This window comes from Typopeltis vanoorti, chromosome 9 (assembly GCF_054136105.1).
Source record: "Typopeltis vanoorti isolate ZY-2024b chromosome 9, IOZ_Tvanoo_1.0, whole genome shotgun sequence".
NCBI lineage: Eukaryota > Metazoa > Arthropoda > Arachnida > Uropygi > Thelyphonidae > Typopeltis > Typopeltis vanoorti.
Genome location: NC_143557.1, coordinates 8,552,658 through 8,579,748, shown reverse-complemented (window position 1 = coordinate 8,579,748; position 27,091 = coordinate 8,552,658). Strand labels below are relative to the sequence as shown.

At 36.1% G+C, this 27,091-nt stretch overlaps 1 protein-coding gene across 4 annotated transcripts in view; it reads left to right on the top strand.

Annotated features, from left to right (window-relative positions):
* LOC150102874 (ATP-binding cassette sub-family C member 5-like) overlaps positions 1–27,091 on the top strand; it is a 1,133,802-nt gene that overhangs the window by 711,390 nt on the left and 395,321 nt on the right. For all 4 annotated transcript variants that reach the window (XM_090397917.1, XM_090397915.1, XM_090397916.1 and 1 more), the window contains one exon: positions 19,531–19,712. In XM_090397917.1, the coding sequence (XP_090254043.1) occupies positions 19,531–19,712 (182 nt within the window). The remainder of the gene's footprint in view (positions 1–19,530; positions 19,713–27,091) is intronic.

Sequence of the window (27,091 nt, the reverse complement as noted above, 5' to 3'; positions counted from 1 at the left end):
AGTTGCCTTGACTTACACTACATGTGGGGTCACCCAGACTTGCAATACTTGCAGGTGCAAACTTGATTTACTTGTCTGTTTGCTTACTTGGGAAATGGAGTAAAACCAGGTTTAAAATAGCTTGGTATCTTTGACATTTATTATATTAAACCCAAGGTAAAATACTTTCTACATCTATCTCTCATCCTGAGATTTTTATTTTTATTTAATAAGGTCAAAACACCTTATGGTAACTTGTTCTGGTAAAATACTTATAAGCTCTGTATTACTAAAATCTTGGTATTTCTAGCCTGGCTCCCACTGATGAGACCTCAATAAAGGTCGAAACCGGTCTGGATAGTGGCCCCTTGCCTTTAATACATAGCATCATACATCTCCTCCAGAAGATGTGCTTTGCATTAAGGGTAAATATTAAGAATAGTGATCAGAGCTTATCCACTTTACCACGAGTTGCCTTGACTTGCACTACGTGCGGGGATCACCCAGACTAAACCTAAACATTCTGGAAGAGTACTTCAAGCAGTGGTACCCACAGCCAAATCCAACAAAAACTGTGTCCACAGCATTCCACCTGAACAATGCAGAGGAAAATTGACATCTCAACCTCTCTTTCTGTGGCAAAATGTTAGAACATAAGCCTCACCCGAAATACATTGGACTGAGCCTGGACAGAAGCTTAACTTATAAAAGGCACATTATCAACCTGTACAACAAAATTAAAACAAGAAATAATATTATTTCAAGGCTTGCTGAAACAACCTGGGGTTGTGGTACAGAAGTCCTAACGTCATCTGCACTAGTCCTCACATTCTCTGCAGAAGAATACTGTGCCCCAGTCGGGGAAAGAAGTGTACACACTAACATTATAGATACCCAGCTAAACTCTACCATGTGCACAATTAGTGGTACATTGAGAAGCACCCCTATTCCCTGGCTGCCTGTCCTATCTGACATTGCTCCACCAAATATATATACCGAGAGGGCAAGCCTCGATTAAAGAATTTAATAAAGTAATGAGCTCCTGCCCCAGTCTCTCATAAATCCACCTGGTCTTTGCCTAAAATCTAGAAACCCTTTCTGGTCCATGGACGAACTTTCTTCGTCTGGCTTACCATCAACACATGATATGTGGAGAGAACACTGGTCCAACAATCTTCCAACAAATGGCTTCCTGGTTGAAGATCTCTGTGCTCCGCAGCCTGGTTTTGCTCTTCCTAGGAAGATTTAGTCATCTATCAATAAGATCAGAACTAACCAGGGCAGATGTGGCCACCTACTATATAAATGGAGACTGTCAGACCACCCTTATTGTGATTGTTCTCCCATGGCTCAGACGATTACTCATATTATGAACGACTGCCCAAGGCGCCAGTTTCATGGTGGTGGACTCCAGGCAATCCACAAGGTGGCAGATGAGACCCTGGATTGATTTTCTACACTGGACATTGACCTGTAGTTGCTTTGTATTCCTTTTGCCATAAGAATAAATAAATAAATAAAATCCAAGTCTTGGCTCTGGGTAAGTCCCAAAGGGGTGGAAAGAGGGGAAAATTGTTCCATTGCATAAAGGAGGCACAAAGACTGATGTAGCAAATTACCGACCGATCAGTATATCAGGAATCATAATCAACGTACTGGAAAAGTTGGTCAAGAGAAAAATGCAGCTGTGGATAGACTCAGTAACTTGCTCACATTTAATAATGCAATTACATCTGAGTTGGATAAAGGTAATGGGTTTAGAGTGATACTGCTGTATTTCGCAACAGCATCTGCTCAATCTTGTCTCATACTCGATTTTCTAGAGGTCAGAAACTACCTTAGTCAATTGCTTTTGGACCCTTTCCAACATCTCTTCATCCTTCTGAAAACCAGGTGACCAAATCTGAGCACAATAGTCCATGTGTGGCCCCTAATCAAAGCCTTATACAACGAAACAAGAATCTCCCTACTTCTACACATCAGTGTCCTCCGCATCATTCCCAGAAGCCTTTGTGTTGTCTTCACAATTTTGGCTATGTGTCCCCTAAATTTCAGATCCTTATCCCCTATCTCCCCAGATCTCTTATTTCCTCCACCTCCAACAATATATCCTTACCAAACAAATTCTGCATCCCATCCTTGTTTTCCAAATTTTAAAACCTTACATTTTGCAACATTGAACTCACATCCCCATTTCCGTGCCCAATCACTCAATTTATTCAAGTCTTCTTGTAAGGCCACAACATCTTCACTATACTTCATGGTTCGTTCCAACTTTGCATCATCTGCAAACAACTGAATATCTCCATCCAAATCTTCACCAATATATCATTAATATACAAGTTAAAAACAGTAATGTACCTAAAACAGACCCCTGAGGCACTCCACTAGTGACTTTCCGTTTCCTAGAGATCGCTCCCCCCATATACAACTTGTTGATACCTATCAGATAGCCAGTCTCCAATCCAATGCACTAATCTAATATCCAACCCCATATGCTCTAGTTTGACTGTCAACCTATCAAAAGCCTTTGCGAAATCCAAGTATATTACTGTGTATCCTTCTCCTCTGACCAAGGAAGCAGTCACTTTATTGTAATAAGTGAGTAGATAACTAAAACATGACCTCCCTTTAGCAAATCTATGCTGTCCATCAAAGATAATACCATTGTTGTCAACCCAACTCTGGATCCTAGTTCTCACAAGCTTCTCCAATAACTTAACCACAACACCTGACACACAGATAGGTCTATAATTTGTTGCTTGAGTTCGATCACCTCCTTTATGAAGTGGCACAATCTTGCCCTCCTTCCGCACCTTAGGAACTTGACCGAGTGCAAGACTCGTATTAAAAAAATATGTCAAGGCAGGTGTCAACTCCCTGGCACATTCCTTCAGAATACATCATCATCATGAAATTCCTGCCATGTACCCTCAAGGGGTGTACAGGATATGATAGTACTACATGAAAAAAATTACATCATTATTAATTTCCTATCTACAATTTTCCTCCAAATCAGTCTGTTACTTGTCAAGACTCCAACATTATCAGATCTTATATTTCTATCGTCTAAAGCATTTTGTACCGTATCAATCCACCTATATCTTGGTCTTCCTCTGGGTCGTTTTGCTGGCAACCTGGCAGAGAACACTTGTTTTGCTAATCTTTACTCGCCCATTCTGTTTAAGTGACCATACCACCTAAGATTAGCTCTGCTAACGCATTCCTGGATGCTGACAATGTCGAGTTCTTTCCTAATATCCTTGTTTTTAAAGTGATATTGACATTGATGCCATCTGTTCATGCCTATAATCTTTCTCAGGACTCTCATATCTGTGGTCTCTAGTCTTTGGTCAAGTGTTTTACTTCTGACCCAGCTCTCAGATCCATAAGTTAAAACTGGTTTGAACACTGTCTTGTACACAGCTAATTTAGTGTTCCGACTGATTTCAATCTTATTCCATATGAATTTATTCAATTGACTTCCCACCATACCAGCTTTGCTGATTCTGTTGTCTATTTCTATATTTAATTTACATCTTCAGTAAAATTCGTGCCTAAATAGCTGAAATGTTTTACTTGTTCCACAGGTTCTCCGTTCACAACACAATTGACATTTTCAATGATTCTGCCTATTTTCATTGTCTTTGTCTTTTTATTGCTGACCTTCATACCATATCTATTACAACAGCTATTCAATTTAGTCAGAGAATCTTGCAGACTTGTAGCAGATTTATTTAGAAATATAACATCATCCGCATAAAGCAAAGAGCTGACATTAACATCTCCAATTTTGATATCATGTTAATACCACTTTCCTTCATAATGTGATCCATATAGATAATGAATAACAGAGGGGATAATGTACATCCTTGTCTCACACCAGATTTAACATTAAACCATCCTCCTGTACTTCCTTCAATTCTAACTGCTGACTTACAACTCAAATAAAGACTAAGTATTGCTTGATATAATGTCCCATTGACACCATATAACTGCAGCGTATCGAATAGCTTCTCTCTTGGCACCTTGTCATATGCCTTTTCGAAATCGACAAAACTTAAATACAGATCTTTGTTATATTCCCATGCTTTCTCGACTATTTGTCGTAAAGTGAAGATCTGATCCTGACAGCCTCTATTTGGCCTGAATCCAGCTTTTTCTTCACCAAGCTTTTCTTCCACAATTCTTCTCAACCGTTTCTCAAGTATACTTGCATAGATCTTGCCAGGAACACTCAGTACCTCTGTGATTCTCACATGCAGTTTTATTTCCCTTTTTATATATGGGTAATATGAGAGCTCTACTCCAATCATCGGGAATTCGTCCCTCTGTCCAGGCTTTCTAAACTATACAGTGCAGCCACTGTAAGACTCTTATACCACCATACTTCAGCATTTCTGGTCAAATATCATCTACTCCTGCTGCCTTTCACATTTCAAGCCTTTGATGGCTTTTTCTACTTCTAGTATGGATATGTATTCCTGACTGCATGCCTGGTCAGTGTTTTTTACCACTGTGCTGTCATCACTGCTTGTTTCATTTAGCAGTTTTTCAAAGTAATTACTCCATACTTCAAGGATATCTTTTTCTCCCGTTTTCATGTCACCTTTATCATCTCTAATTCCTTTTACAGCACACTTTCCTCCATTCTTAAGCTTCTTCAACAACCTCCAGAATATTATGCCACCTTCTTGATATTTATTTTCTATATTCTTGCCAAAGTCCTCCCATGACTTTTGTTTAGCTAGTTTTACACACTGTTTAGCATTCTTGCATTTGTCTCTATATTCTCTAAGAGCACAAGCTGACTTATTTGACAGGAACTTTTGGTATGCTTTCTTCTTTTCCTTCACTGCCTCTTTAACTTCCTGTGTCCACCAGGGAGTTTTGATTTTTTTATCATTACAGATAACCTCACCATATGCCTCTCTGGCAGAATCAATCAATGATTTCTTCAGAGTTTGCCACTGAATCTCCAAGGTTTGATTCCTGTTCTCAAACTCTTTCATTTTTTCTTCAATAATCTTTGTGTATTTTAGTCTAAAGTTCACATCTGAGAGCTGCTCATCTTTTATTCGCTTTAAAACTTTCTTACATGTTATTCTTTTCAATATGAAATTCAATTTTATCCTGCTCAAGACTAAATATAGTGATCACTTCCAATTTCAAATCCTCTGTACACTCTGGTGTCCTGCACGAGGGAGAAAATATCACTATCAACAATAACATAGTCAATGAGACTTTTCTTATTCCTAGCCTCTTCTCTCCATGTGAATTTGTGCACATTTTTATGTTGGAACATGGTGTTAGTAATAACCAGTCCATGTCCTGAACAGAAATCCAACAGATATTTGCCATTATTATTAGCTTTGCTCTTTTCTCCAAATTTTCCCAAAATATTTTTGTATGTCTCACAATCATTTCCTACTCTGCTATTTAGATCCCCATCAAGGACCAACTTTTCATTTTTCTTTGTGTCAGTTGCTTTCTCTAAAGCATCAAAAAATTTCTCCACTTCTACCTTAGTAGAACCTTCTGTGGGACCACAGGCACAAATAAGTCTCATTGTCCAATTCCCCATTCTCATATTTGCCCACATTACTCTACTTGAGACTGACTGCCATTGAAGAAGATTAGCCTCGTATTTTGTGTTGAATACTATGGCTACTCCTTCTTTTCCTTGATTGTCATTGCCTGAATATAGCATTTTGTATTTATTGCTCAGAAAGATTTCACCATTTTTTTTTTTTTTTTGTTTCAGTCACCCGTATTATGTCGATCTGGTACTTATCTAATTCCTCGGCTAGCTCCATTTCTTTGCCATTCAGGCTTCTTATGTTGATAGTACCGATCTTTAACTCTGGTGATGTTGAGTTGGGGTTTATTTTCAGATTTGTTCCAGTAGCTGACTTTTTGCTGTTCGCCCTGGTTCCCTGGCGAAAACAACGGGGGCCTTGTTTAACCAGGCGACGCCCCAGCCGGCATGAAATTTCGTCATATTGTACCATCATTCTATATTTTGGTTTAACCAATAAGAATACAATTTGGTCGGCTAAATCCCAAATTGCCAGCCCATCCTCGTCCGTTCAGTATCCAAGTAGATACCCAACAGGGTGCACCCTGAGAAGGTGATGATTGGACATTAGGTCAGAAGCCCTGGTCGGTTCTCTGCATTCCTTTAAAGGCTATGTGGAGGTCTTCTCTCAGTAATACAGCTTTGACCCTTAAGCACCCCTTCATGCTGATATATTATCAAGTCCCACAGCCTTATTAACATCTACTTTACTCAACTCCCCATACACCTCTTGCTCACTTACAGTTAGTCTCTCCTCCCCATCATCAACTGCTCTCAATCTCTCCATGAAGTTACATTCACAAGATTGAAAGACCTTTATGAACCGCTCATTAAGTATCCCGTCCACACATTCCTCAACAGCTGTCTTTATATCATTTTCTCCTATCAATGTCATCGTTCCATAATCGTTCTTTCTTTTGCTGGTTACATATCGAAAGAACTGCTTAGGATTCTTTTTGACTTAATTTGCTAACTGCTGTTCATATCTCTCTTTAGCTACCCTCACCAACCAAGTCACCCTCCTTGCCTGGTCTTTGTAGACCTCATGGAATTGGTTATTTCCACTTCTCTTATGCTGCCTCCACAATGCTCTTTTTCTCTGTATTGCATGCTTAATCTCTTTATTCATTCATCTCACACCTACCTTATTTAACCTTCTCACCTCTGGTATACATTTAGACATTGCATCTACTAGATAGTTTTTGAAAATCTCCCAAGCTGCATTGATCTCTTTTCCAGCTAACTCCTCATTCCATGCTAGCTGTCTCCTGACCTCTTCATAATCACCCCCCCCCCCTTGTAGTTCCACATATAGCCTTTTCTCATAGAGGTCCTCACACTGCTGGCAACCACCCAGGTAATCACCTCATGGTCACTCTCATCAATTGGCGGATGATTTGACACCTCATTTACAATTACATCCTCTGATGAGATGACCAAATCCAAGACTCTCAATCCTCGTGTGCCCTCTGTTACATACTGTCTGAGGTAATTAACCCTCAAAAACTCAAGAAACTCATGTTCTTTACTTCCAGTTGCTATCTTATCATTCCAATCTATATTGCCATAATTAAAATCGCCCATTACGATCACCCTTTTCTTATTTGCTTGGGTAATTTGATTATACATTTCATTATCACCACCATCCACGTTACCTGGTCTATAACAACATCTAATGAAGTATTTGATTCCATTCACCTCTATCTCACACCATTCTGCCTCAAAACCACTGGCACTATTTCCCTCTTGCATCTCCACTTTATATGGACATAACTCTTTCTCTATCATCAATAGCACTCCCCCCTTCCTTTTTACCTGCTCTGTCCTCACAAAACACATCATACCCTTCCATCTCTATTCCTGTCAGGATGTCATCATCTTCCAACCATGTCTCACTTATTCCGACAATCTTTGGGTGAACAGACGCAATTAGTGCAACCGTTTCATCTGCCTTGTTTCTTATACTTCTAGCATTTGTATACAAACACAACAGCTCATTTTTGGATCTACATCTAGTTCCACCAATACCACTCACTTGATGTGATCTCTCCATGCTCGACTCAGGCCATTTCCCTTTCTGCCCATTCATTCCAGAACTCCTCTCCAATTTCAACTGTGTCTTCTCGATCCCAGATCATCCCATTCCTTTCCTGTTTACACATCCTCTTGGATCATCCACCCTTTTCACGTTGTGTACCCATGTCCACTCTGAGCCTCCCCGTTTCCCTGCTCCTCTTGCACACCCATTCTCTCATTTTCTATACTCATAGCACTCGCTTCTCTATTCATAACCACCTCTTCAATCTCTCCTGTCTTACTCTCCCACTCTTCCACATCACTTCCCGCTTGATCTGATTCATTCTTTCTCACTCTACTCACTTCTCTACCTTCCAGCAGCAGTCTCTCCAAGCAACTCACACCATAACCACTCAAATACAGTCCATCGCTCCCATACAGTTCACTTCATCCTTCAAACTCTTTCCACACATTAACAAACTGTACTCCCATCTCCTCACACATTTCAGCCAGCATATCATTCATAATCCTTGCTCTCCACCTCATCTCACCACAGTCATATCTAGGCAACAAGGTCACTACCATTCCTGTCACACTATTCTCTTTTATCCTTCTAAGCTGTCTCCTGATATCCATTCTGACGTGCTCTTTGTTCTCTGTCAAATCATTCGTACCTATTAAAACCTTCAACTCCTTTGGTCACTCTGTCCTCGTACCCAATGCCTCAATCACTCTACTCATTTTACCACCTGGAAAACATACCTTATGCATCCTATTATCCAGCACACCTTCAATAATGGAGTCACCATACAACACCACTCGCTCATCTTTCGTTAACTCTTTCATGCCATCATGATTTGTTTTAATAGTTTTTACCCGAATTTTCTTAATTTCATTCTGCATCCATTTCATTTCTTGCCTCATCCAATCCAATTCAACTTTCGAATCTCCCTTCACATTCTCTCTATCATTCAATCCTTCTAATTTTCTAACTCTCGATCCCCTCTTCTCACTTTCACTCTCATTCATCCTTCTGTATATCCGTACTTTCAGTCCAACCTGCATCCAACTTTCGCTATCATTCATTCTTTATGATAGGTTAAATATTTGTGGGTTACAGAAATTAGTTGACAAGCAGAAAAGGGGTGATATTTAATTGAGACATACAAATTACTGAGGAGTTTTTACAAAGTTAATACAGAGGAAATTTTTCAGAACAGGACTGGTTGTGGGAGAACTAGGGGCTATTCTTGGAAAGTGAACAAGAGTATGTAGTTAGCTGGGGTGTCAGGACTAGATTTTTTGCATGAAGAGTGGTGAATTAGTGGAATAGGTTGTTAGAGTTTGTTGTAGGTGCCATGACTGTGAATAACTTTAAAGCAAATGATCCCCCTAGTATTATTATAAAATATCAGCATATTGCTAAAACATGATCTCCCTTTAATAAACCAATGCTGTGTTTCTCTAAATATAGTTTTTCTGTCAACCCATATCTTTATGTGAGTTTTACCAACATCTCTAAAATCATCACTGCCATTCCAGAGGTACTGATAGTTTGGTAGTTAGATATATTGGTTTATGCACTTTCTTTGCACATGGGGACTATCACACATTCTTCTCATTCCTGTAGGATCTTTCCTGAGCTGAGACTCAAGTTGTACAAATATGTCAAGGCCAAGCCATTTTGACTGAATATTCCTTTAGCACATGTATGATACTCATCTGGTCTTATTGCTGAATTATGCAAGTTCGGATAATTATGAATTATCCGAATTATGCAAGAGTCTTTGAACTTCATTCTTATGTACCTGTATCTCTTCATCGAGTGTAGTGGTGGCATTGTGACCACATTACATACACCTGATTGATAGATCTCAGCAAAGTGAGTACTCATTATATGAACAATCTCATATGCTTCTGATACAAGGTTACTGTCTGCATCTACAAAAATTATTCTTCTACTTGCAGCATAGTGATTTTTTTTTATTTCTTTTATCTTTTTTCTTTCTTTTACAGACAGTTTTTTTCATGCTCCAGTTTAGCTTTCCATACAATAATTGTTCACCTCTAAAAGATGCTCTACTTGGATACCTTTTAAAGCTTTTGTATATTTTTTATGTATACTGGACCTGCATCAAGTCGCAAGACTCAACATGGGAATCCACTGCAGACAACACAGTCTGTCATATCACATTTTAAAACTCAGTCACTATGGGTATTCTCAGCACCTTCTCAGACAATTCATTCCATGTTCCTCTCACTTTCCATGTACTATACTTACTACTTTTCATCTTACAATACACTTTTGCCACTTTTAGGAATGAGCTCTTGTTCCTTTATCTCATTCTATTATATCAGTGTTAATCCAGTAAATACCCCTGAACAGCTAAAATCATATCAACATTTCATATTTTATAAACCAGACTGCAGATTATGTATCCTCTGACTAACTTCATAACCAATGCTCAACAGTCTGTATGATTTTTGCTATCCACTGTGTACCTTCTCCACATTACTTCATATGCATCAAATCCCAGATACTAGATCTGAGAAGATTAATTCAGATGTCATCTGATGATGGCTTTATAAAATGAAACCATCTTCTTACATTTACTGGCGAAGGATCTCAGTGCTACAACAATATCCTTTGGGTTGTCCTCTGAACTTCAAATTTCAATCTACCATTACTTTGATATCCTTGCTTCCTTTGCTTCATCCAGTATAACTCCATCAAGAGAGCATTAAGCCTCTTATCTCTAGATTCCATATTTTAAAACCTTAAATTTTAAAAAAAAAGTTAAGGATTAATTAGAATTTTACCTATATGTGAAAACATTTTCATGACTACACACAAATGTGGATATAAATTTATTGTGAGCATACTAATGAATTATATTACACAAAAAATGTGTTCTAAATTTCATACAAATTAACTACTTGCAATACGTTTTTGGAAAATATACAAATTTCCTAAGGACGTAGTTAAGGAATTAATGGAGAGTGTTAACAGAAAACTATGTGGAGAGACATTTCATTATGGAATATGTCCACCCTAAACTGTGATAATGAAATAGCTATCAGACAAGAGTGTGAGACATTGTAATGGCTTTCAAATAATCCCAAGTAGCAATGGACAGCTTATGATGCAAGGAATAATACTCAAAAGTGGGGAAAGATGATATCTGAATGGTAACCCATAGATGGAAAGAGAGGTATAGGAAAACCAAAAAGAGACACTGAAAATGAGATTTAAAAAAAAAAAAAAAGATGGCTGGAAATAAGTGGCATAGAAAAGCTGTGTGGAGGCCATCATTCAGCAGGAAACAGCAAATATACTAAAGAAGAACAACAAAGGAATGGGATAGCCTAGAATGCAAGGGGCACATTGAAGTCTAGGGAAAAAGTATGGGATAAATGGTGATAAAGGAAGCATGACCATCGATAGAACTGATTATAAGTCCAGAAATGAATTTCTGTGTCTGTTTGAAAGCCAGAAGTATCAGAAATATGGGGGAGAAAATTGCGCTGATTGAGATTGCTCACACTACAGTTGTTGGAATACGCAAAACATGGTTGGGTAAATTGGCTTATGGGAGTAGAGATAAAGCAGTAGGGTATATTTTGTCTTTAGCTTTGGGACACCAGCATAGATCCTTTGTTATCATCAACACCACTTCTCCCCCTCCCATCTTCCTAATGTTAAGGAATAGAGATGAAGTGGTAGGATGTTTTATTATGAAAAACATCCTACCACTTCATCTCTATTCCTTAACATTAGGAAGAGGGGAGTGGTGTTAATGATAACAGAGGAATTATATCTATGCTGGTGTCCAAAAGCTAAGGACAAATTACATTTTTACCAGTATATGTATGAAAAAAAAATTCATGACTACAGCCAAATGTGGACATAAATATGTTGCCAGCATACTAATGAATACTAATTAAAAATACTTATATTTTTTGTGTAATACTTATATTACACAAAAAATGTGTTATAAATTTCATTCAAATTAAATTGCAATATGTTTTTGGCAAACGTTACAAATTTCCTAAGGACATAGTTATGGAATTAATGTACAGTGCTTACAGAAAACTATGTGGAGAGACATTTCAGTATGAAATATATCCACCATAAGCCATGATGCAGCTCTCACAAAGTCATACCATGCTTAGCATCAAGTGATTCAGGAGTACAGCAAACTGGCCTACTCCTTCAGAGTAAGGATAAGGCCTTGTTTGTTTTCTGGAGGGGAATTTTGAGCAGCAGTGCATCTCCCTATTGCGTCCCAAATGTGTTCTATGGGATTCAGATCTGGTGAGCATACTGGCCACTCAATTTGATTAATATCCTTGTTCTCCAGAAGTATCTCCATTGCTCAAGTACGATGTGGTGTCTCATTGTTATCCATAAAAATGAATTCTTCACCTTCAGCACCACAGAAAAATCAAACATGACATTGAAGAACTTCATTGCAATATTGCTCACCAGTCAGCAATTATAGCTCATTGCATCTATTAAGCATAATGCCTCCTCACATCATCACCCCAGCACTGCCATTATCTATTCCCTATGAAGAACAGTCTCATGATGGTAAGCAGTACCACTTTCACGGCAGATCAAGTGTCATCTAAAATCGAAGTGAAATACTAAAACAACTCATCTATAAAGAGTGCATTAGCCTATTGGTGTCTTGTCTAATATTTATGGATACAACACTGTATTGTATTGTGCTGTAGATAAAGGTCCTTAGACAACAGGCCTTTGGGCATGCAGACCTACTTGTCACAGACGTCTAGCCACAGTTATCTGGGTGCCTGTGCTTGAATTGAACCGACTTGTAAGCTGACCTGCTGTGGTGCATCAATTACATTTTGCTGTTATAACCAAAAATCTGTCGTCTTGCTCCATGATTGAGCAAACATGATCTCTTACCAAATGTCCGGAACACATTCCATTGGTTTGAAATGCTGCCCAGAGCCTGGATACAATGCTATGTGAGATTCCAAACTCTCTGACAATATCAGTAATTCTGCGGCCTTCTTTCAACCTTTCCAATAATTCTTCCCCAAGTGAAATTATATAGATGATGGCTTTCAAAACATTGCAAGAGATCCAAGATTGCAACTTTATTCCTTCATGAAATGAGCTTCCTTTAAACACAGTTTGCTTAGCACAATCATTTGCCTTTTATCCTATTGAATGCTACGACATGATCCCTTTGCATATGATTCAAAATTTTAATGTGTATCTGCTTTCTACTTGAAATCGTAAGCAATACAATTTGCCACAAGCTGATTCATCTGAATTTGCAGTTGTAATCTTCAGAAAGAATGTTTGTCTTTAGGTTTTGAACACCCATGTTTGTTCAGCTGTTTGAAAGTGATATATCTATATATTTTCACACCTTTCCAGTTCAATTCCAGTTTATCCTGAAGAGCGACAGCATCCAAACTTCTTTTTTTTTAATTGCTGATGCTACCATAATTCTTAAGTATGATTAAATGATTATACATATAAATTATGTACTGAAATAAGAATTTAATGAAAACTACTGATATTTTGTGATGCATATATTATCACATCAGAATGAAAATGTATGAAGAACTGAAGCAAAAAAGAATTTAACAAAGGTCACAAAGTGCTTCTGTTCTACCACTTTCTGTCCAGTCATGTTATTATTAGGAACCACGGAAACTGAAAATGTAGTCATTAATGCAACTGTAAGCAAACCTAGTTGACAGGCATTCATCATCATCCCAAGATCCCCATGGAGTCAATGACTCATCTAGGTGGTCCCTTTGTCATACACACAACTCATCATACCTTGCCTTAAATACATTCAAATTCTCTGCAGACACCACATACTCAGGCACGTCATTCCAATCATTCACAACTCTGGATGCAAAAAACCTGCTTCTCACTCCCTTCTTCACGCCCTCCATATATATCTTTTACAGATATATATATAATATATCTTTATATTTTGATATGTATCTGTAATGCTTATTAAGTATTTTTGTGGGTTTGTTGTATTTATGTGGTGATGGTAGTGTGTGTGTATAGATATATATATACATCCATCATCATCAAATTCTGATAGATACCCTCAAGGGGTGTACAGGATATGACAATACTACATGACAAATTATATCATTAGTAACTTCCTATCTACAACTTTCCTCCAAATCACTCTGTTACCTGTCAAGATCTTATATTTCTATCTCCTAAGGCACTTTTTACTGTATCAATCCAACTATATCTTGGTTTTCCTCTGGGTCTTTTTTCCTGCCGACCTAGCAAAGAACACTTGTTTTGCTAATCTTTCCTCTCCCATTCTGTTTAAGTGACCATACCACCTGAGATTAGTTCTGCTAACACATTCCTGGATGCTGAAAATCTCAAGTACTTTCCTAATATCCTCGTTTTTAATATGATATTGCCATTGATGCCATCTGTTCATGCCTCTAATCTTTCTCAGGATTCTCAGATCCATAAGTTAAAATTTGCTTGAATGCTGTCTTGTATACAGCTAATTTAGTGTTTTGGCTAATTTCTCTCTTATTCCATATTTATTCAGTTTCATTTTTATTCATACCATACCATACCATCTTTGTTGAATCTGTTGTCTATTTCCATATTTAATTTACCATCTATCTTCACTAAAAATCGTGCTTAAGTAGCTGAAATGTTTTATGTGTTCTATAGGTTCTCCATTCACAATGCAGTTAATATTTTCATTGTGTCTGCCTATTTTCATTGTCTTTGTCTTTTTAATGCGGACCTTCATACATATCTGTTACAACAGTTATTCAATTTAGTTAGGAAATCTTGCAGACTTGTAGCAGATTTATTTAGAAGTATAACATCATTTGCATAAAGCAAAGAGCTGACATTAACATCTCCAATTTTGATATCATGTTTAATACCGCTTTCCTTCATAATGTGATCCATATAGATAATGAATAACGGTGGGGATAATGTACATCCTTGTCTCACAACAGATTTAACATTAAACCATCTTCCTGTACTTCCTTCAATTCTAACTGATGACTTACAACTCAAATAAAGACTAAATATTGCTTGATATAATGCCCCATTGACACCATATAACTGTAGCGTATTGAATAGCTTCTCTCTTGGCACCTTGTCATATGCCTTTTCAAAATCGACAAAACTTAAATACAGATCTTTGTTATATTCCCATGATTTCTCAACTATCTGTTATAAAGTGAAAATCTGAACCTGACAGCCTCTATTTGACCCTGAATCCAGCTTGTTCTTCACCAAGCTTCTCTTACAGAATCCTTCTCAACCGTTTCTCAAGTATACTTGCATATATCTTACCAGGAACACTGAGTAGAGAAATAGCTCTGTAATTCTCACATTCAGTTTTATTTCCATTTTATATATATGGGTACTATGAGAGCTCTACTCAAATCATCTGCAATTCGTCTGTCTATCCAGGCATTCTGAACTACGTAGTGCAGCCACTGTAAGACTTTTATACCTCCATACTTGAAGATTTCTAGTCGAATATCATCTACTCCTGCTGCCTTTCCATATTTCAGACTTTTGATGGCTTTTTCTACTTCAAGTATGGATATGTACTCCTGACTGCATGCCTGGCCAGTGTTTTTTACCTTTGTGCTGTCATCACTGCTTGTTTCATTTAGCAATTTTTCAAAGTAATTACTCCATACTTCAAGGATATCTTTTTCTCCTGTTTTCAGGTTACCTTTATCATCTCTAATCCCTTTTACAGCACTCTTTCCTTCATTTCTGAGCTTCAACAATCTCCAGAATATCTTGCCACCTACTTGATATGTATTTTCTATGTTCTTACCAAAGTCTTCCCATAGCTTTTGTTTAGCTAGTTTTACACAGTGTTTAGCTTTCTTATATTTCTCTGTATTCTCTAAAAGCACAAGCTGACTTATTTGCGGAACTTTTGATATGCCTTCTTCTTTTCTTTCACTGCCTCTTTAACTTCGTGTGTCCACCATGGAGTTCTGATTTTTCTATCCTTAAAGACAATATCACCACATGCTTCTCTGGCTGAACCAATCAGTGTTTTCTTCAGGACTTGCCACTTAATCTCCAAGGTTTGGTTCCTGTTCTGAAACTCTTTCATTTTTTCTTGAATAATGTTTCTGTATTTTAGTCTACAGTTCACATCTGAGAGCTGCTCAACATTTATTTGCTTTAAAACTTTCTTACATGTTCTTCTTTTCAACATGAAATTCAATTTTATCCTGCTCAAGACTAAATGGTGATCACTTCCAATTTCAAATCCTCTGTACACTCTGGTGTCCTGCACCAGGGAGAAAACATCACTATCAACAATAACATAGTCAATGAGATTTTTTCTTATTCCTTGGCTCTTCTCTCCATGTGAATTTGTGCACATTATTATGTTGAAACATTGTGTTGGTAATAACCAGTTCATGTCCTGAGCAGAAATCCTACAATTATTTGGCATTATTATTAACTTTGCTCTTTTCTCCAAATTTTCCCAGTATTTTTTTATGTCTGACAATCATTTGTCAGACATACAAAAAATCAACCTGACAATCACTCTTGGGGAAGACCACACTTCTACCAGGCATGTCCCCTGGGGTGGCAGATGGGGAAAACCCAAAATGGGTTGCTCTGAATAAAGAGCCATGGACCAAAGGATGTAGCAGAGGCATGGCAAGCTGGCTACATTATTATGCCAGTAACTTCTATGAGCCAGAGAAAGTGTATAAACCGAGATAGTGCTACTGTATATGCGACAGCTGACGCTCCTACTCGAAGACCACATAGAGTAGGTGAGAAATCGGCAATGTGGTCAGCCAGGGGCATGAAACATGTAGCCACCCTCAACATAAGTTCATTATACCGAGCTGGAAAATTGCAATTAGTCCAGGAAAATTTAAAAATACTGAAATGAAGTATTTTAAGTTTATCAGAGACACATTGGTGTGGTTATAGATTCACCAGAAGGAAGACTATACTTCTCAGGAAGAAAAGATAACATACACAGAGAAGAAGTTGCATTATTAATCGAGAAGAAACTTACACACTCAGTAATTGAAATAAAACCAGTGTCTCCTAGAATAATCACAGCCAAACTTCAAGCAAAAGAAAAAGGTCAAGCAATTAAAATAATCCTAATATATGCACTAGACAGAGGAAGAATTAGAAAATTTCTGTGAAGAACTACAACAGGAAATAGATAATTCCAAAAATAGAGAACTCATGATAGTGATGGGAGATTTTAACGCTAAAATAGGACACTTCACAGCAGACAAAACAGATGTGATGGGGAAATTTAGCTGCGGAGAGTTTAACGACATAGGAGAACAATTACTCCACTTCTGTAAAGCAAACGATCTAATGATTACAAACACATTGTTCTGTCAACACTCTAATAATAAATATACATGGACATCCCCAGATGGTAATATAAAGAACTGCATAGACTATATCATCATAAACAAACAATGGAAAAGATCAGTAAATAATGTACAAACATTAAGAAGCTTTGATTTCGACACTGACCACGAAATATTAAGTGCCAAAGTGAAGATAAAATTCAACAGGAAAAACAATATCAGAAAAGAAGAAAACATCAACCTATCAAAACTAAAAGATAGCTCAAGCAGACGTCGATTTTTAGAACAGATGTGCTTGAAATTAAAACTCTCCATCTTCCAGAACAGCGGAAAATACTAGGAAGAAGGAAAAGAAACAGTGTTATCAATTGCAAAAGACACTCTAGGTACCAAACCCAAAATAAGCAGTGTATAAGCCAAGAAATCGTAGCTACAATAGAAGAGAAAAGAGAGGCCAAGATACTTGTAAACCAACAAAACAATGAAGAGAATAGAGAAAAATACAGAGCACTAAAAATAAAGTTCATAACCTATGCCAAAAAGCCAAAGAAAAATGGTTAGAAGAAAAAACTAAGAAATGCCAAGAAGCATACCAACAAAACAACCTAAAACTCTTCCATGAACCTATAAGAGAAATTACAAAGGAATTCTCAGCAAAAGCAGTAACAATGATAAACAACAAGATGACCAAAACTGGGAATATTGAAGATATAAGAAAAACTGGTCAAACCATTTTAAGACTGTCTTTCACCAAGGAAACAAAACCACAATGCCGACAATAGAAAAAAATAACAACCACCCAAAAATTTTACAAGAAGAGGTTAAATATGCAATAAAACAGATGAAAAACAATAAAACACCAGGCATTGATATTATACCTACTGAACTGTGGTCATATGGAGGCAGCACATCAATAGAATATTTAACAACCCTATTCAATAAATACTACAAACAGGAGAGATCCCAGATGACTGGAGAACTGGAAAGATCATCCTAGTATACAAGAAAGGAGACAAAAGAGACTGCAGAAATTACAGACCAATGAATTTACTCTCCCACACCTATAAAATATTCGTAAGAATTATACAAAATAGATTATAAAACACCTATGAAGAACTGATAGGCATAGAACAAGCTGGTTACCTAGGAAACTATTCAACAATACACCAGATTTTCACATTGCACCAACTAGCAGAGCTTAGCTGGGAAGACCATAAAGAACTATATTGTTGTTTTGTGGGCTTTAAACAAGCTTTCGATAGCATCAAACAGAGAAATCCTTCTTAAAGTTCTACTAGAAAAAGCAATAGACAAATATATAATACAGTTTCTGATAAAATATTACTCTAAGACAAATGCAATAATTAAAAAGGACACACTCACAACAGAACCCATAGAGGTCCAAAAAGGAGTAATGCAAGGATGCCAATTATCCCCATGCCTACTCAACATATATCTAGACGAAGTTGTAGACAATGAGCCTGGAATCAATATCAGTGGTTTAAACATAAATAATATCAAATATGCAGATGATCTCCTGTAAAACATATGACATGACAATAAATATACAAAAGACAAAAGTGATGAAAATAGGAAGGAACAGAACTACCATCTCAGCCACCCTAAACGGAGAACAAATAGAACAAGTAGACAATTTCATATATCTTGGATCAAAACTAACAGAAACAATAGATGAACTCAAAACAATCAAACACAGAATAGCAATAGGATGGACCACCATGGGAAAATTAAAGAAAATCTGTAATCTGGAAAACAAACAAGATATCTAAGCAAGCCAAAATTAAATTATATGAATCAATAATTATACCAACAGTCATCTATGGAGCTCAGAAGCATGGACAGTTAAGAAAAGAGAGGAGAAAAAACTGCTGGCATTTGAAATGAAATGCTTAAGAAAAATAATTAGAACAAGTTGGATAGAAAAGAAAACAAACAGCACAGTCAGACAAGAATTATTGTATAAAAAGATAATAGAAAAAAATTAGAAAACAACAACTGAGATGGTTTGGCCACACTGTACGCATGAAGAGAGAGAGTTTATGAAGATAAACTCTCTCAGGCAGTGCACTCCACGGTTCAACCACTCTCCATGCAAAGAAACCACTCCTCACCTTGCTCACAGCTTCCTTTCGTAACTTCCAGGGATGGTTGTCATCGCACCTTCCTGCCGTTCCACCAAGTGGAAGAACCCCCAACATCTACCCTGTAACTGCCTCTCAACAGTTTAAAAGTCTGAATCATATCACCTCTCTTTCTTCTTTGCACCAAACTTTGCAGTCCTCATTCCTTTAGTCGATCCTCGTAACTGACATTGTACAGTCTTGAAACCATCTTTGTTATCTGCTTCTGTATCCTCTCCAAAGTTAATTTATCCCATTCAAATCCTGGGGACCAAATCTGAGAACAGTAGTTTAAGTATGGTCTGATCAGGGTCTCATACAACAGAATGATAACTCTTTTAACAGTAATAATAATAATTTTTCTAGAAATGACATTTAGAAATTAAACTTTAGACTTTCACTCTTAACCTTATTTAAAATGATATGCCTCTTCTACAGATATCACAGAAGGAAATGAAAGAAGCATTGGAAGGGTTTCCTATCACACATACAATGGTTTTATACAGGCTTGTGGTGGTTTTGTAGTAGCTGGTATGATGTTTACCTTGTTTCTTCTACAGGCATCTAATGTGGCTTTTAACAACTGGTGGTTAAGCTATTGGATTTCTGAGACTTCAAAAGTAATCATTTTATCTAATAGAAATGTTGATATTTGATGGTAGATTATATATCATAAGTTTTCTATAAATATATAATCATATGAAGAGAAGAGTTCCCCCCCCCCAGTTGAAGTGTTTTCATTTCATTACACTTCGCTTTATTTAAATAACATTAAAGTATATATTTAATCTTTAAATAAATTATAAATATATATATTTAATCTTTGTTTGTCTCTATAATAGGTATGATACTGTTGCTAAATATTACTCGTGGTTACATAACAGAAGTGGAACAAACCATATGCACTTCAATTAGAAAGACCTGGGTTTAAATCATATCTAGAATATGAGGAGCATTTGTTAGTAAATTTTCACCTCAAAGAGTTAGTACTTGCATTTAGGGATGTTAATCTTATTACTGAGTGCTTGTGTAGCACAGTTAGTATTGATGATGCTCTGTGGTTGGAAAGACTTTGATTTGAAACCCATCAAGGATGTATCAGGACTTTTCATTCTGCAAAATAGGCAAATCAGCTAAGGCGATTTATCAGTATAGTGGACACTGGAGATAGGTATTAATTTAATTAATACTATTATACTTTATAATAGTATTAATGAAGTTCCAAACAAAGGCAAGATATTTCACTGTGACAGGCCATTGAGCCTTTAAAAAAAAGAGAGAGAGAGGATGAGAAGGGGGATTTTTTTCCTTGTTAAATCCCCCCCCTCCATGCTGCTTCATCATGTAAAAAAAATTTAATCAACTTAAAAAACCATTGGCAGATGACAGATATTATTATTATTATTTTCTTGAGCATCTCCACAGAGACACTCATTGCAGGAGGCAGATATTAGCCTTTATTCACACAATAGCTATATACTTCTTGAACTCATGAACTGACACTCATAACTTCCTCTAACAGCTCATTCCACACACTGACAACCACTTGAAGCAAAAAAATTTAGCCCAAATAATCTTGCAAGCCAACTCTTTCACAATTTCCATGGGTGAATGACCCTTTGTTCTCTATCTTTTTGGCATGTATTGAAAAAAAGTCTACTATGTCAATTCTATAAAACTCCTTTAACAACTTATATGTTTCTATCATATTTCTTCCTTTCTGCCTATGTCTACAAATCCTCCCAGTACATCTTGGCCACAGACAGTTTTACCCCTATATGAACTGCAATATATGTAGGTGATTTTAATAGTCAGCATACATAGTGGAAGTATAAGAATAGTTACAAATGGAAAATCCCTCATATATTGGGCAGATATAAATAATTTGCAACTTGTCTTTGAGGCCAAACAACTAGGCATCTTTCACTCTGAATGGTGGAATATTGATAACAACACTGATCTATGCTTGTTACTACTGACAGCGAACTGATGCCAGTCCCTGTAACCTGACAAGTACTCCTTAGCTTTTCCAAAGCACAACACCACCAGGTAGGCCTGAGAATTCCACTAAACTAACTGATGCCCCTCCTGAGATGGAACTTCTGGAAAGCAAATTGAAGCATCTTTAAGAGATAACTCAAAGATGTTGTATAATTCATTAAGTGTGAGCAGGACAACTATAATAGATTTGTGGAAGCAGTCCTCACTGCATCCCGACATTGTATCCCAAGAGGATACCAAAAGGAATATATTACCTGTTGGATCATATATACACCAAGATTATATATGATGAATTTCAAACCAGCCACTCACAAGAGATATCTGGGGAATATCTCGAAAACCTGAACATAGCAAGAAGAGAAAGATGGTAGTCAGCCATATAGAACATGTACTTCAGGCACTCTAGCAATCATGTCTGAACATGACTACAAAAACTAGCAACTGCTTCAACTCTAAGTGTCAAGAAAATACAAATACATCCAAATCAAATATCAAACCATTTAACATACTAAGGAACATACTAGAAATGTTAAATGTGCAACTGGATTGGGCAAAGCATGAAGCCATCATGGAGTCAGAATTTTCTCACCCTTTCAACCTTTACAAAACTGATTAAGCAATTGATGCTACTAGTAGTGGAAGCGCTGCTGGTTCAGATGGCATGAAACATGCCATCGAAGTTCATCATCAAATTTCTGACATGTACCCTCACAAGGAGATGTACCGGATATGATTGTACTACATGAAAACCTTACATCATTACTAACTTCCTATCTACAATTTTCCTTCAAATCAATCTGTTACCTGTCAAGACTCCAACATTATAAGTTCTTATATTTCTGTCTTCTAAGGCACTTTTTACTGTATCGATCTACCTATATCTTGGTCTTCCTCTGGAACAGAGTGTTCTCTGCCAAGCTGGCAGAGAATGCTTGTTTTGCTAATCTTTCCTCTCTCATTCTGTTTAAGTGACCATACCACCTGAGATTAGCTCTGCTAACACATTCATGGATGTGAACAATGTCAAGTTCTTTCCTAATATCCTCATTTTTAATATGATATTGCCATTTATGCCATCCTTTATGCATCTAATCTTTCTCAGGACTTTTATATCTGTGGTCTCTAGTCTTTGGTCAAGTGTTTTATTTCTAAACCAGCTCTCAGATCCATAAGTTAAAATAGGTTCTAACACTGTCTTGTATAGATAATTTAGTGTTATAATTTCTCTCTTATTCCATATAAATTTATTCAGTTGACTTCCTACCATACCAACTTTGTTGATTCTGTTGTCTATTTCCAGATTTAATTTACCATCTTCACTAAAATTCGTTCCTAAGTAGCTGAAATGTTTTACTTGTTCTATAGGTTCTCCATTCACAATGCAGTTGATATTTTCAATGCTTCTGCTTATTTTCATTGTCCTTGTCTGTTATTGCTGACCTTTCTACCATATCTATTACAACAGTTATTCAATTAGTCAGGGAATCTTGCAGACGTTGCGGATTTATTTGGAAGTATAACTGTTGTAATAGATATGTAATAGATATAGTTGTGTTGACACCATACAACTATAGGGTTTTGAATAGCTTCTCTCTCTCTCTCTTGGCACCTTGTCATTTGCCTTTTCCAGATATACAAAACTTAAATATAGATCTCTGTTATATTCCCATTCTTTCTCAACTATTTGTCGTAAAGTGAAGATCTGATCCTGACAGCCTCTAATTGGCCTGAATCCAGCTTGTTCTTCACCAAGCTACACTTCCACAATCCTTCTCAACCGTTTCTAAAGTATATGTGCATAAATCTTACCAGGAACACTCAGTAGCCTCTGTAATTCTCGCATACAGATTTATTTCCATTTTTGTGTATGGGTCTCTAAACAGAAATGGTAAAAAATTGATTGACTTTGTAGTTTATAATAACCTAAAAATAATGAATTCCTTCTATAAACATAAAGACATACATAAATATACTTGGGCAGCAAGAGGATGGAAATCAATATTAGATTACTTCATATTAAATGAAAAGACATCAAAATTTTCACTAGATGTTAGAGTTCACAGAGGATATGAAATAAGCAGTGACCACTTCCTTGTTAAAATAAAATTAAGATTACCACCTAAATGGCTACAAGTAACAAGAACAGAAAGAAAAATTGAAACATTTGTTTATAAAAGTAGACTATTGAATGACACAAATGTACAATGGCTATATGAACAAAGTATTAACCAATATTTAGATAAAATAAAACAAAATGAAGAAATAGAAATAGAATGGCTTAATATAAAAATGATACTAAATGCAGCAGCAAATGAAAGCTTAGGAAAGACCAAAAAATTCAATAAAAGAAAAAAACTGAAGATCTGGGATGACACAATCAAAGAAATAATTAAAAAGAAAAAAGAAGCCTATCACAAATGGTTAAGCAGTAAAAGAGTAGAAGATGAAATAGAATATAAAAGAATAAGAGCCATAGCTAAAAGAGAAGTCAGAAAAAGACATAGAGAATCATGGAATAAATTTGTTTCTAATTTAGAACATGATTTATATAAAATAAGACCCAATGTATATAAGATTTTGAAACACCTAAATGCAGATACCAAAGAAAACATAAAATGAAACACTGAATTGAAATTAGAAGAATTTCTAAATTACTACACAGAACTGTGGACAGACAGATATTTTAAAAAAGACCACTGGCAAACAATTAACGAAAATGAAAAGGAAATAACTGAAGAAGAATTAGAAATCAGCCTGAAAGAAACAAGAAACGGAAAATCACCTGGAGAAGATAAGCTAGGTTCAGAACCATATAAATACGCAGGAACAAGATTCAAATGAAGACTCTTATTATTTTTAAATAAAATTTACTCAACTGGTATCTCCCCAATAGAATGGAAAAAAGCAATTGTGATTCCTATCTTTAAGAAAGGTAATAGAGATGACCCTAAAAACTATAGAGGTATCAGTATACTAAATTCCTGTTACAAAATATATAGCAGAATCTTAAATAACAAACTAATGAAATATTCTGAAAACTTTATTCTAGAGGTACAGAATGGATTTAGAAAAGGACAATCATGTATAGACCCAGCCTTTTGCCTAAAATTAATAGTAGAGAAAAGAAGAGAATATAATTTGAAAACACATATTGCATTGACTTTGAAAAAGCATTTGACAAAGTTAAAAGAAACATATTATTTAACATATTAAAAGAAAGACAAATACCAAATAATATCCTAAAAGCTATCACAAGTATATATGAAAATAATCAAATACAAATAAGATTAAATCACGAGCTATCATATACAAGAGAGATAAACCAAGGGGTCCGACAGGGATGTCCCCTCTCAGCAACTCTTTTTAATATCTACTTAAATGAAATAATAATAAAATGGAGTAAAAATTTACATCGAGGAATTAAACTTTCACCTACAGTTAACTTAAACACTCTCCTCTTTGCAGACAACCAAATAATAATTACAAATTCTGAAGATAACTTGCAGAAAGCTATTTTAAATCTAAATGAGATATCCAAAGATTATGGTATGATAATATCAACAGAAAAATCAAAAACTATGGCCTTTAAAGGACAAGATCCAGCAAGAACTAAAATAGTAATAGATAACAAGATCTTAGAACAGGTGAATTCATTTAACTACCTAGGATGTATGATCACATATGAAAATGAAAAAGATATAAACGTAAAAATTGCAAAATATTTAAAAATAACAAGTGTAATTAACTCTATATTTAAACCAAACCTAGTTCAAAAAGAAACCAGGCTAAAAGTATACAATACATTAGCCTTACCAGTCTTAATGTATGGAAGCAAAATCTGGACAATAAAACAAAAAGACAAACAAAGATTAACAACAGCAGAAATGAAGTTTATGAGAAAAACTGCAAAGTATACCCTATTTCATCACAAAAGAAATGAAGATATTATGAAAGAATTAAACCAAGAACCAGTAATACAAAAAATTAAAAAATATAAACATAAATGGATGGAACACGTTCAAAGAATGAAAACAGAAAGATTACCAAAATAAGCCTTAAAGTACAAGCCATTAGGAAAAAGAAAACCAGGACGTCCTCTTAAACGATTCAACAATGACTTCTAAGGCCGGAACAGGCCATGCTAGGCCTAAATCCTTGATACGTATGATGATGATGTGTACTATGGCAGCTCTACTTGAATCATCTGGAATTCGTCCCTCCATCTAGGCTTATGAACTATGCAGTGCAGCCTGTAAGACTTTTATGCCTCAATACTTGAGCATTTCTGGTTGAATATCATCTACTCCAGCTGCCTTTCCACATTTTAGGTTTTTGATGGCTTTTTCTACTTCAAGTATGGGTATGTATACCTGATACCTGATTGAATGCCTGATCAGTGTTTTTTATGTTTTTTACCACTATGCTGTCACTGATTGTTTCATTTAGAAATTTTTTGAAGTAATTACTCCGTACAAGAAGGATATATTTTTCTCCAGTTTTCATGTCACCTTTATCATCTCTAATTCCATTTGCAGCACTCTTTCCTCCATTTCTGAGCTTCTTCAACAACCTCCAGAATATCTTGCCACCTTCTTGATATTTATTTTCTATGCTCTTACCAAAGTCATCCCATGACTTTTGTTTAGCTAATTTTACACAGTGTTTAGTTTTCTTACATTTGTCTCTGTATTCTCTAAATTCACAAGCTGACTTATTTGCCAGGAACTTTTGATGTGTTTTTTTTTTTTCCTTCACTGCCTCCTTAACTTCCTATGTTTACCACAGAGTTCTGATTTTTTTATCCTTGCAAACAACCTCACCACATGCCTCTCTGGCTGAATCAATTAATATTTTCTTCAGGCCTTGCCACTGAATCTTCAAGGTTTGTTTCCTGTTCTCAAACTCTTTCATTTTTTCTTGAATAATGTTTGTGTGTATTTTAGTCTATAGTTCACATATGAGAGCTGCTCAACTTTTATTCACCATCGAAGTTTGCTAACCATGTTTGGGAAAGTAGCTAGAGCATGGGCTCCACCATTTGTATTCAAACCTCCTTGCTAATAGTAAACTACCAAATGCCTTTAAACATTCTTAAATAATAGCTTTATAAAGCCTGATAAGAGTGCTTAACTTCTTCTATAACCTAGATGGTGAACCTGTGGCACGCGTGCCAGAGGTGGCATGCCAACGATTTACAAGTGATATCGTTTTATATGCTTATAAATTATTCAACTTTTTTTTTAATTATTACAATATGTACAAGTTAAATTTTGTTTTACATGAGAGAGCAACTATGAAGACGTGCAATATGATTGGTGTGTTAATACCACTCCAATATGATTGGTGTGGTATTAACAAAAGATCACGCGACCCAAAGACAACCAACAATTGTTGATTTGAAATGCTAATTCTCTTCAACCGAATTCTATAACATCTGAAACTGTCATAACAACATTCACTAATTTCTTAGTGAATGTTGTTATGACATTCACTAAGAAATATGTTATCATTCCGATGGAACTTCTCATTACTGGTGAGCTCAACTCACACAGAGTTTCAACCCTTGGTTGAATTTTATCGCTGCTGGTTTGCGCTGGCAGACTAACTCACACACCCATTATATGGCATGTTTCACTTCTTGGTAGAATTTTATTTGAAGTTAGCCTTTGTGATCTGCCATAATGACATCGAGAATTTCAAATGTAATAAAACAAACACTTATTTCATGTAATTGAAAAAATTACATATAGTTTTGCTTATGTCTATACAGCACAATTTCAGTGAGAGGGGGACATGTGATTCATTAGTTAGTGCCATTTTTATTCCAGCTCTCTGTAATTGCACTATTTGTTGAGAAATATATTACACAGACTGCAAAAGGCTCTGTACCTTATTCACGGATACAATATAACTACTTGCTTTTCTTGCATCTGCAGTACAATGGCTGTTGGGAAGGGCGTATTGTTATCATGGGGAGCGAGTTACTATCGCTTCGACA